The sequence below is a fragment of the Lipotes vexillifer genome, unplaced genomic scaffold, assembly GCF_000442215.2.
Source record: "Lipotes vexillifer unplaced genomic scaffold, Lipotes_vexillifer_v1.1 scaffold707, whole genome shotgun sequence".
Classification (NCBI taxonomy): Eukaryota; Metazoa; Chordata; class Mammalia; order Artiodactyla; family Lipotidae; genus Lipotes; species Lipotes vexillifer.
The window spans coordinates 842,123-855,498 of record NW_006781931.1 but is presented as its reverse complement, the minus strand read 5'-3'; the positions used below and the strand labels follow the sequence as shown (position 1 = coordinate 855,498).

The 13,376-nt window shown below is 39.1% G+C and overlaps 1 protein-coding gene across 5 annotated transcripts in view; it reads right to left on the bottom strand.

Annotated features, from left to right (window-relative positions):
• Window positions 1–9,768: 9,768 nt before the first annotated feature.
• The window catches only part of PPHLN1 (periphilin 1), a 150,281-nt gene continuing 146,673 nt past the window's right edge, over window positions 9,769–13,376 (bottom strand). For 4 of the 5 annotated variants that reach the window (XM_007454871.1, XM_007454869.1, XM_007454866.1 and 1 more), the window contains one exon: window positions 10,401–10,595. In XM_007454871.1, coding sequence (XP_007454933.1) covers window positions 10,401–10,595 — 195 coding nt within the window. Of the gene's footprint in view, window positions 10,596–13,376 lie in introns of all 5 variants that reach the window. The other variant, XM_007454868.1, reaches the window with a different exon arrangement.

The following is a 13,376-nucleotide window of genomic DNA, read 5'->3' as shown; positions in this document are numbered from 1 at the left end:
AGACCAAAAAAACTACAAGGATCTGCTTTCTGTGGCAGAGTACTTTGTAGATTTATTCCTTTTCATCCCTCCTTTCCAGCTAATTTGTTGGCCTTTAGCAGCAGTTTTGAAAACCGGGCCTTCTGGTTGTTTTTCTTTTAAAATCTTTAGAGGATGCTGTGTTACTGGTTACTTCAAGTTAATATGTGGTTCTATTTCAAGGGAGAATTACATTGGATTTGAACTGATGAGCTAATATTTTGATATGGGCCATTCTTGCACATATGTTTCAGTCCTAACTCAATGTCCCAGTGGTATCTCAGAACTTTAGGAAGGTATTTAATAAATGCTTAATAAATAACAAACTACCTTTCTGAACACAGATCTCTGCAAACATATCCAGATCACTGGATCCACTTTGTTCCTTTGATTTACCTTGCCGTTCTCCTACCATTAACAGACCAACATTTGACTCCTGCGTGTCCACTTGCCCTACCAGTCGGCGCAAGATAGAAGTTGAGGCACAGAAGCAAAGCTGTCCGTATTTACATGTATGGGGAAAAGCTGTTAGGCCTTGGGAGGGCAGACCTGAATCCAACAGGAAAACCAGTGCTCGACAGCATCCACTATACCCAACCCCTGGATAGGGCAAGGTTTGGTATCTGGGCTAGACAGAAGCCCTTCAGAAACACACCAGTGAGGGGAGAGCTCTTTCCTCAATAACTGTATCAACCATTTCCCTTGTCTGGTTCATTTTAAAAACATAGCAGTGAAAAAATAATGCATACACGTGGTTAAAAAACAACAACAAAAACAGTGAAGAATCTCCTTTCCACTCTCCACCCCTCAGTTCCCCTCCCTAGAAGTAACCACTGTTATCCATTCCTAGTGTATCCTTCAGATGTTCAAACCATATTCACATTAATGTATCTTTTAAAAATGGCAGCACACTAGACCGGCTTAGACTTGCTTTTTTCTCTTTACATGTGGACATTCCACATTAGTGCAGATAGGTCTGCCTCATTCTGTTCTCGTAATGACTGCATAATAGTCTGCTTTTGGATATACCATAATTTATGTCACCAGTCCTTTAGTGATGGGCTTGAATTTCCTTATAGACACTTTATCCTGCACTGGCACATATGCACATAAATTCTGAGCAGCACCGTTCCTCGGACCAGGGTTATGCATTTAAAATGTTGAGGGTTATCACCAGTGTTCCTCCACAAGGCCATCTCCTGTTCTACATTTACAACGTATGAGAGTGCTTCTTCCCTCACAATCTCACGTGACACAGGAGCAGACTTCCTGATTTTTGAAGACCTTTTCAGAACCTATGCTGCGAACAGTGGGCATCCTTTTAGAAAAGACTGTTGCTTGGAAAGGATGGATAACAAATAGTAAACGGGTAATATTCAGCCTTACTTCACCTGGAGAAAGTCAAGTATAAGCTGAGGTCACTGTCCTCTGTAGTTTTCAAGTCATAGTTGCTTTTGCTTCTGGCAATAATCACTCTATTCGTCTTTTCATTTCCTTATATAAGGGTCATATAGATTGCCAAAGGTTTTAAGGGAATGCAGAAATATTTATTCATAATAATAATGTAATCTTTAAAGATTTTAAATCTTGGTTAATAGCAATAACAAAGAAGACTCTACAAAGGAAGAAAGGGAAGCAGCTACCTTGCAGTTCTGTAAAGAATTAGGCCAGAAAACTAGGCCTACAGTTGCTATAAAGTGTTCATATAGATTTAGTTAACAAAGTGTCTAGTCAGTCACTAAACTCTAAAATTTGGTCCCAAGCTAAGTATCAAATATTAAAACACTGCTTCTAATCTCTACCTGGGTGAAGCAGAACCCTAATGATTGCATTTTCCTCACTTCAGACCAAACTGGAGAACATTTTGCTTACAGCCCGCGTAGGGATGCTGATAAAATGTCAATGGGAACTCCTTTCAGCACTCAGTAAAAGAGAACGATTCACCTTGTGTATGCACTTGCTCCTCTTGGCACTCTGCTTTCCAGTTCCTGAGTTAAATAAAAAGTACCAGAAGTGCAAGGAGAGATTTGCTGTCTAACCCCTCTCACTTTAGATACAAAGTACGGGCCATCCTAAAAGGGTAGTAAAATTGGAATGGGCACTGAAGACTGCTAGATTTCCCTGTGTGGCATATTGCCCTGCCCCACAAGGTCCTTGGGTGACAGGCTGGGCAAGTACGGGTGTGGAGGTGTTTGGGGAGTGCCCGAGGGTGCGTAGTGCACAGGATTGTCAACACGGTGTGGGCAGGCTTTGGTTGACTGACCTGCTCTCTCCTAAGGCGCACTCGACTGCTGCTGTGGACAGAGAGCAGTGTACATGCTAGACCTTCAAAGACGTTCCAAAAGGAACCAGGAATTCGAACTTCTCTAAAACGTCTGCCAGCTTCTCAGTGCTAGCAACTAATTCAAACATTTCTGAAACCCTTTGAACAAAATGAGCCTGCCATCAGCAAGCCACCAATGCATGGGTTATAAATTAAGCACCTGAAGCTGTCTCTTGGAGCTGTCTAGAGGAGGCACGACTAATTACTGTTTACAGAAATACATGTGACCGTTTTTTGAGGCACAAGGAAGAAAAATTATTGGGATTAAAAAAAAATTCCACTAAGAGCCTCATTACCAGTTTAATGTTAGCAACACAATTATAAAAAACCTTTTAAATTAGGCAAATGAGAAAATTGCTAATTGCCTAGTTAGATTCTCTAGCCATTCTTCGAACTGTCTAAAAACAAGGCATGCTTCTGTACAGTCACATGGGTTTTCTGTTCACTTTCAAGCACAGGAGGAAGGCTTCCAGGTAAACAGGAGAAATACACAGGAGCAACTGAAATTTGCATCTCTGAGCTCATGTTTTGCCAAAGTTACAGAAGCAGTAACTTTACCAGGGGAAGAAAGTTGAAGGGTGGCTTCCACAGAATGTTTAGGAAGGAAGTGTGGAGAAAAAGTAAGACATGGGGTATGTGTATAGACTTGGTCACAGGATCAGAGCCAGTCTATTCTTTTTCAACAGACCCAGCTAGCTGGTCAGGTAGTCCCATTTTAGAGATCCATTTTAGCCTCAACTTCTCTTTTTGCAAAAGAAATTTCACATCCCTACTGCTGTGTGTGTACCAGGTGCTGTTAGGACAACTTTAGAAGTAGCTTGCAGCCCATTCTCCAGAAGCATTTGATTCCAAACATAAAAATACTAAAGTAAGAAACTAGTTCTCCTAAATGCTAATACTTGTTATAGTGTTCTTAGGTCAACAAGCCAAGTAACTGATGTTGGAAAAGGTGATTACTGGTCTAATAAATCTACCAGAAAGCTGACCTTGGAGTGACGCAAAGCACACTGGTCCTCAGGATTCAGGAGATCTGGGTTAGGAGACTCACGTCTCTCATTAACTCAGGCGGGTTAAAAGCTCTGACTCAGTTTCCACTTCCGTAAAATGAGAGTACTCAGCCACCTCAAAGGTCTCCTTCCAGCTTCAATATTCTGTGGAGACTGGATTTATCGGGTCAGCCAACAGAAGAGTCTTCCCACTCAGCATAAAGTGTTGTTTCCCTTTTCTGACTCTTTCATTTACCAACATATTAGGCAAGGATTCCTAAAAGGATGATCCTTCCAAACACTATGGTTCATGGGAGTTGGGAACTGTGAAGATGTCTGGTGCTTTTTTATATTAATGCTTGGGACTCTGGATGGGCAAGAGGTTAAACTAAACCATGAAGTTTGGAAATGGTTATCTCCCTATCAGAGCATGTAGGCAGTCTGGAGATGGCATAGAGTATGTGGAAGACAAGATATTTTCCTCCCAAATGTTGTTTCTCCCCAATTAACAGGATGAAAAGTAAGATTTTTTTTCTACAATGCTATTGGCAGCATAGTCCGGAATCTCTGAACAAGTTGTAAGCAAAGCTGAAAAAGTGTTAACTGTTTAATCTTGGCTCCTAGAATAGGAGAGTTGAATTACCAGGCTCATTCCACTGAAATGGCTCTTGGCAAACCACAGTGGGTCCAAGTACCGCAGCCAAAGAGCTCTGGCTGTGGGCGCTGTGACCCTACCTGCTACCTGCCCCTTAACAACCGCCTCTTAGGAGCCTCAAAGGTGTGTTCTAAACTAACTAACTCCAAAGCACAGGTCATGGGAACCGATAGGTGAAAACCAGGAAAAATCTACTGAGCTAGGATTTGAAAGTTATCGAAACTTTTTTGTAAAGTTATTTTTATATATTGCCCATTACAATCATATCACACTTTAAGTGTACATACCAATAGCTAGCGTGTCCTGGAGTCAGGATTGGAACCTAGTTCTGAGTGACTGCCGAACTTCCACTTCTTCCAAGAACACTAAGTGTAGAGTTGAAAGATTTGGGTAAAACCTTGCTTCTGCCCCTTCCTGCTATATGACCTTAGATGACGTATACCTTCTGCCCTTAACGGTAAAGTGAGAAAAAAATCCTCATTGGCTTATAACATGTGAAAGTGTGTGTGAATCTAAAGAACACTAGTGTGGCCATTCTAACTTGTTCAGATAATGAAACAAGTGAAAAACATGGTGTTCCTCTCTGGATCCTACATTTAGTATCTTAAACCTGAAATGTACTGTAAGCTACATCCGATATGGTACACTAGAGTCTACACAGAAGTAACAGAACACAAAGTTTTTAAAAATGGGAAATTCCTACAAGGCGGGACTAGTCCCATGCCCCTCCCCACGCTTGTTGGGTTTATCTCCTTCACTCAACATTCCCACCTCAGGACAGGGAGGCCGTGGCCTTTGCAGCAGAGGTTGAGCTGCCCCAGAAGATGAGATGTTGAGAAAGCAGTGCCTCTCCTCTTGGTCGCTGGGGTGGACCAGGTTGCTTTTGTGTTGGAAAGAAAAGGTGACTTTCACACAAGACTCACCTCTCAGTTGAGTAAGCCCCACAGGGTTCAGTAGAACTCCACCCACTGGGATGGTGGAAAGCCACACTGGCCAAGCCCACATCATGGCTAAGGTTCAGCCCTGGCCAATAAAGGTAAGGGAATGTGAACGCTTGAGCACGAAACATACCTCAGCCTGCTGAGCTCCAGTTCTGCTGGACTGTAGCTTTTCTCTCCCCTCCCTGAGCCCTCCACACTCTCGCACACACACAGCCCCATCTGCTGGGGGCTGACCCCCTTTCTGGCCTCAGAAGCCTCAGGCAAGCGTAGGGTGTGGGCACACCAGTCGGCTGGTGCTGGGCCCGCTTGAAGGCATTGCAGACGTTTGGTCCGTGTGTCTTTCTCAGGGGTTTGGTCACGAAGGATGGCCTCTTCCCACTCGAAGGATGCAGGGACAGCATACCATGTCTTGTCACCAGGTCCTCTCCCTCTCCCTGGGCAGCTTGCCCAGGCTTACCCTCTCAGTGAACCCTCACTGCCCTCAAGGACAACAGCAGGGTCTCAGCCAGAAAGCCTGAGGTGGGGGGGGGGGGCACCAGCAGGAGTCCCAGAACAGGGCCCTGAGGCAGGAGGAAATTTCCCAGATGGTGCAGTCCTGAAGGCCATGTGCCAGTCAGCCAGGCCTACTCTGTCCTCGCCTCCCCGCATCTCATACATGTTCTAACCAGGAGAACCAGGACAGCACATGGGCAGCTCAGGTGGTGGATAGAGACCTCAGATGTCCTCTTGCAGCAAGCGTCTGTATATGTTGTGGTTATTTTCTATCTTACATGTCCTCAAATGTTTATATTTCAATAAACTTCAACCTTTTCTGTCTCTCACATACACACACAGATGGGAAAAAGATTTAAAACCTTACACAATTTTAAACAAGTGTTGGTGAAGACGTGGAGAAAAAGGAACTCTCATACCCTGTTGGTGGGAATATAAATTGGTGCAGCCTCTATAGAAAACTGTATGGAGATTCCTCAGAATAATTTAGAACTACCATATGATCCAACTATCCCACTTTTGGTATTTATCCAATGAATATGAAAACAGTAATTTAAAAAGATACATGCACACCTATGTTCACAATAGCCAAGATATGAAAACAACCTAGAAGCCCATCTGATGAATGGATAAAGATGTGGTACATATATACAATGGGCTACTACTCAACCATAAAAAAGAATATCTTGCCATTTGCAGCAACATGGATAAACTTTGAGGGTATCATGCTAAGCGAATAAGTCAAATGGAAAAAGACAAATACCATATGATTTCACTCATGTGAAATGTAAAAAACAAAACAAATGAGCAAACCAAACAAAAACAAAAATGTAGATACAGAGAATGGAGCAGTGGTTACCAGTGGGGTAGGGGTGGGAGGGAGGGTGAAATGGCTAAAGAGGATCAACTATATGGTGACGGATGGAAACTAAATTTTTGGTGATGAGCACAAATACAGAAGTAGAAATATAAGGTTGTACACATGAAACATATAAACAAATGTTACCTCAATAAACAATAAAACACAAAACCCCCCAAAAAACCTTACACAATTTCAATAATAATGGTCTAAAATTAGAACACCATTAATCCATGGGAGCAGAGCTCAAAAAACATGCTATGAAAAGCACACTGTCTCTACTGCTATACAAATGTGCACGCAGCCTTAAAAGTATTTGTCATCAAGTGACATCCTAAACACAACTTGAAACAGACTCAGTAGACTAGCAAAGCCTTTTATATAATCAGTCCCCATTACTCCAAGATCAATTATTATCATACAATGGAAATGCAGGACTGGTGCAGCCTACTGAAAGCCAACTTCAGTGAAGCTAACCCTCAAATATCATTTGTATTAGTTTGAGCAAAAGGTGAGCTGCTAACCAGAAACCAATAATATGGCTTAAACCATAAAGACATTGATTCCTCTTTCACATAACAGTTCAGCACTCCATATGGTCACACAGGGATCCAGGCACCTTCCATCTTGTGGCTCTGCAACAATTCAAGGCTGGGTTGCTTTTCCTATTACTTTAGGGAAGGGATAAGAGAGAGCATGAAGGAAGTACATCCACTGTCCTAAGAGTCCCAGCCCAGAAGTAGCAGCACTTCCACTCAAATTCCACAGGAGAGAACTTAGTCACTTGATCACACCTGTGACAAGAGGGACACAGCAAATACAGTCCTAATTAGGCTGTCATGTGACTCAATTTCAATTCCATTACCATGGAAAAAGGGAAGAATAGATTCTGCTAACTATACCTTAGTTTTACTAGCTGCCCCCGCCCCACCACTTTTTTCTTTTTCACTGAATTGGGTACCATCAGTGCTCTCAAAAGAACTGGCAAGAAGGAGATGCTAACCCACAAACCTTGGTCTAACAAGCAGAATGTGGCCATTACTCACTGGAGGAGCCGGTGCCAGCCTGAGCAGTGTGACAGACATTATGCCGCTTGGATGGCTGGCTGCCCAAAACACTGAATATTGTCCACCATGAATATTTCAGGGATGACCAGATCACCATCTCCAAAGTTGTTGCCAAAAAACTGTCAGCGTTCTCCTAGGAGTTTAGGATCCCTCGTAGGAAAAAGTGTGAAATGAAGCTGAAACCACTATACAATATTTCAGCATTGTAGCACAGTCCTTTCTTAAGGGGATCTGCCCTCCCTTTCCTTCATGAGGTTCTGGGTCTGTGAACTGGCCCAGGGCTGGGGGGCTGTGAGAAATCAACATTTTTGGCAAGAATAAATACAAAGGTAATTATTTTAAAATCTTATCCTTAAGTAGGAGATTTCGGATTCAAAGTCCTTCATATTCTGCTCTCAACCTACATTTTTTTCCTACATTCGTCCCCTATTGTCTTCCCCAACCTGAACTTCTAATATTTTTCCTTTTCTCTCTGAGTAAGTCCTATTCCTCCAAGACCCAGGGGATCAAATGCCACTTCCTATGTGAAGCATCAAAAAATAGGAGGACCTACAACGTTCCAAACTGTGATAGGAACTGGGGTCACAAAGACAATGTGGTTCCTGTCCTCCAGAGGTTACTATAAAGACGTAGGATTTTAATTCTGTAATTCTCTGAAACTCAGATTCCTAATTACACAATTACTGAGCACTACTGTACGCTCAATCTTATCTCGCTTAACTGCTTTCTCAGATATGGAGACTCCCCAAGTCACCAAAGTTTCTCAAACTTCCTCCATCCTGCTGCTAAGTCAGGAGCAATCTTGCAGTAGAGAGTAATAAAAATCTACACTTAAGCAAAACACTCGAAGCCTGTTAAGGAAAAAAAAAAAAAAAAAAAAGACAATCTAATTATTTAAACCCAGTTGCTTTATTTTGCACTTTTAAAATTCACAAAAAGCTTCACAATATCTGCTCTTCCCCTGTTGATCATCAAGGCTTAATGGTAAGACAGTGAAACCTTTATCACAGGAATTGGGCATACTCAAAAACAATGGATCATTTACAAACAAATTTCTTTAATCAAGAACATTTTGCAACATACATACTCTGGCGTTATCTGAATTCATCTATCTTAAAATAAGACTTTAAAAAGCTTTAGAAATAAAACAGATTTAACACTGACAAGCCTACCAGAATAATGCTGATGGCAAGCTATAAACAGCTTTAAATGTTGAATGTAATTTGGGGAAAGGGGAAAAGGAATTACCTGTTGAACCTATATTTAAATGCATCTGTGAGTAAAACTTCTCTAGTTTAATGAATTTCAACAAAGTGAACAACTCCTTTGCCTCAAGGTAGTTGAGTCTCAAGTTTTATTTTTAAACTTGTGACATCTTGACTTAAGGAAATGAATCCTGGAATTAGAATATTTAAGAAGAAAAACACTGGCGCAAGAGAGAAACAAGACTACTTTCTTAGTCTTTCTAATGTGGATAACAGATAAAACCACTGTTCACCTTAGGGAAGAATAGCAAAGATGATACACAGGGTTTAGTTTTGGCTTATGTACAATATCTAAATTCAAGGTGGTCTCATATAGGAAACTTAATAATTGTTGTCTTCAATTAGTTTTTTAATTTGTGGAATGGCATAATACATATTTTGAGGCACGCATTACAGGATCCACTATAATTATTTACACTGCTATTTTCACTTTTAATATAATTTTTATCTACTCTGGGGTAGCTCTCTGGATTTAATCAATAGAGGCCACTAAAAATAATGCCAGAATTCAAGTGAGAAGAGAGTGGAAATGGAAAGAGGATGGGAGGATAATGAAATTGGATAGCAATAACAAACATTTTTAAAGGTTTCCGAACACATGCCATGAAATTACATATTTTGGCTAAATGCCATTGGGCAGCTGGAAGTGATCAGGAAATGAGTGGAATATCCTAATTGTCCCAGCTAGATTCTTAACTAACCCGTGATTTGGATGGCTCGCTCATGAAGGACTGTTTACATAGGCTGCTTGGTGAAGAGCAGTTGTGCTAGGCTTACAGCCTACTCTGCTTTGTTTCGTTCATAGAGGGCTATGTACCCCTAAAAAGGGCAGCAGAACAAACAGTCTGTTAGACAACAAACAGAGATTAACAAAGGCATAATCTGTAAATGGTTTAATTATGGATATGTCATCAATCACCTTCTTTCTTGAGATGGGGAATATGGGCCTATGGAAAAAATGAAACTCCACTACTCCCCCATATTGTAAATTTTTCTCTTCTGGTTAGAAAGTTTTAAAGAAATCTCAACTTTAAAATAGGCCTCATCTTTCATCTTGAATTGCCCCTTCTCTTAGTCTTATATATGATATTGTTTAAAACTCACACATCAGTGAGACTAGTCAGGAGTTTCAGGACCATTTTAATAGAAGACACTGAGTTCATTTACTTGGAAAACAGGATTTTATTATGGGGTGACTTTTAGAGATTTAAGTGCTCTGTTTTATCACAATGAGAATTATCCTCAAAGCAAATATTCTCTAAGATAACAAAGTATTCAGTTTACTTGGGTAATATACTTAAACATATTAAAAGTTACAAAGCCTAAGATAAGCAAGCAACAAGTCAATAAAATCACCTCAGGATTCTAACATCTTCACATGGTGTCACTGACTATGAAATGCAAAAAGACTATAAATGTTTAAGTGGAATGATCTCTAACCTATACATTACACTAGTGTGACCAAACAAATGATCGCATAACTAAGGAAGACTACAGGACATGAGTAAGTGCAGAAAGCTGCTCTCTAGGACTGCATTTTCAAGAAAGCTTGAAAAATTAACTGACCCATCACTTTAGGAGGGAAAAAAAAGATAAGTATGGATTAGGAAGCTCTACATGTAGATAAAAAAAATTCTAATTAAAATATCTTAGACTATTTTAGATGTTTATTTGATATTGGAAATGTTACTATCATAAAGTATTTCTCTTCATCACAAAAATTCCATATATTAAGGATTTACACAATCCAGGGGGGGAAAACCTAGAAACTTTTTTTTTGCCTGAGCAAGTAATCTAAAAAGGCTCTCCAAAATCTTGACTAGAGGTATCATACTCTGCAATAAAATGCTTGAGTTCTTCAACACACCGCTCACCTATTTCATGTAAATTCTGTCTCAATGCAAACTGTATAGACTTTTCTAATGAAGGATCTTTTTCAATCAGCATTTTCACAACCATCCCAAAAGTTTCACAGTCTTGTCGGTAAACCTAGAAAGATGAAATACATTGTGGTTAGCTAAGAATAATTAGCCAAACATTGAGCTGATTCAGCTGGCAGAACTATGGTGCTAAAATCTAAAAGGGAGACACAATACTGCTGAACCTCTCTTAGCTCTGAGTATACACTACTGCCAAAGGCCATTTAAACCTCTATCTCTGAGATTTGCTGACAAGTTGAATGAGTAGAAAAGCACTGATACACCACATCACTGACTATAGAAATCTGGCATGGCATTTGTCAAGCATAAGGCAGTCTACTAACAGGACATCAGACTAGAAACGAGAAGAACTGCAAACAAATGCCAGCTAGGTAAGGCACGTTGATGGCTTTATTCTTTACTTGCTTGGAAGAAGTAAGTTTCCAAGCCCCTAACTTTAGATTATTTGTTTGTATCATGACCAGATGACAAATTTTAAATTGTTTAGTATACAAAAAACAACTATAAGAAGGCTGAAAGTATTTATTTGAAAAAAGCTTTTCAAGTTATAAATATTTAACCATAATTAAAATCACCAAGGCAGAGTTAAGATCAAAACAGTATGTTATACACATACATGTTCATGCATGCATGTGTGTACACATATATGTATATATAGATACACACATGTGTACATGTGTATATATGTATATATTTTTTCCACCTCAATGTATACATTATACTATTTTACTTCAATATGTATATATAATTTTTATCAATGGCAATTAGGTATTATTTCCTGTCCAAAAATTGCTAAATTTTCTCCAGACTAAATGTTATTTCATCAGTTTACAGTCACAAAATGCATTTTAGATTTCTATGCTATTTTTCATACTCTGCAATTCAAGTATTTAAAGAAATATTACAGTTAAGTCTCCATGAAAATTAAGTGAAATACAAATTGTCTGATTTAAAAGATTTAAAAGAACTGTCACATTAATTTTAACTTTTCCAAATTTAACAAAAACAATCAACGTAACATGTTTATTCTCTGAAAAAGGATTTTATTTATTTTTTAAAACCTTAGAAAGAAGTAATTTGAGACACTGCTTCGCTTATGATAGTTTTCATTCCTCAAATGATCACTGCTAGTTGTGGTGGTTGCTGCTAATATTTTTTAAATGTCTACAAGATTGTTTTTATCCTTTAAAATAGCTATTTAAAGAAGAATATTTATTTTTGACTATCAGTACTAGGTTGCTAAATTATACTAAATTCACTTCTTTGCTCTTGAAAACTATTCACAAGCCCCAAATTAAAAAGAATAAGTTTTTCAAATGACCTAGAAATTAAAATATATAAAACCCTCAGCTGCCTTCTCCATCTCAGCACTAACACACACACACACACACACACACACACACTTTTTCTAAATAGTGATGAAATTTACTAATAGCCATTAAGTTTAATCCAACTATTTAAACCAAACATTTATTCCAGTTTATCTTAAGGTTTACATGACCCAGAATTGATATTACTAACTACTCTAATAAACCAACTTAGGAAACAGTATACCATTCACATGATATTACATAGGCTGTCAAGGCAATAGAGCACAGGAATTGGCCTAACAAACACAGAGTACCTAACCTAATGAAGCCAATGCAGTCCCCATGGGGGAAGGTAAATTCCTTACCAAACCAGTCAAGCCACATAATAACAGCATTCTAACACCAACCACAGGCCTCAGAAGACCACTTTGTGGGTGGCCTAAATTTTACAGGCTTCTTTATAGCAGATGTAACTAGATGAGGATAAGGTTACACTGTGAATTAACCTGCAAATTCTTTAATGTAAATCTGCTGTTTTACCTAAACTGTAACTCTTTGTTTAGCATATTTACAGAACATAAATGTACTACAGATTTGCATATCAAAAGTAAAACCATATTAAAATGTGTTCACACATTTAAACTGCAAACTACTGTCACTCTGGAGACAAGATAATACAAGCATTAAAGGTTGTGTTTTATTTTTTAATTGTAAATCCTTTTTGAATTATTCACTGAAATAGACAAATTTTTGTACATTAGTTGACAAGAACAACTAGAACTGCCCAAACTCTACTACAGGGTAGATTTTCTAAAAATACTGCTTAAAATGCAATGGTTGGGCATTAGACAGGAAATAATCAGTTTTTTGTTAAAGGAAGAACCTCACCCTCCAAACTTTTATAAATAAAATTCACAACGGTCAGAAACATATTTCCGAAATCTGTTCCACAGTAAACTCAATCCCAAACAGGAAGGGTGTAGTTATCTGTGGAAAAGTTTGTTTGCTTATGGTCCCAAGCTGGAAATGCATTAATAATCTTCAGATCTGATATCTACAGGCCACACAGGAAGATTTTTTGTTGTTGCGTTTTCCCTTGATTGGACCTCATCAAAATGGGAAACATGTTAAAGTTTGGGTGGGGCTCACATACACTGCATAGTTAAGTTTGCCAGCATAATGAAAACAGCCAGCATAATGAAAACACTATCCAAATGTGCTTATTATAGTAGTCTGTGTTAATAGTTGAATTCCCATAAAGTGCTTCTAGGAATAAAGGGATATGATAAAATAAACTACCAAGGCTTTTTACTATTAATTATGCTGTCTAGTGACTGAAAGAAGAATATCTGGCAAAATAAACTACATACTTATAATGACATAAAATTCCTCTAAAATGTATATCATTGTAGACCTTACCTCTGTTCCCACAAAAAAAGAAAACAAAAATTAAGGCAAGGGGCTTCCCTGGTGGCGCAGTGCTTGAGAGTCCGCCTGCCGATGCAGGAGACGCGGGTTCG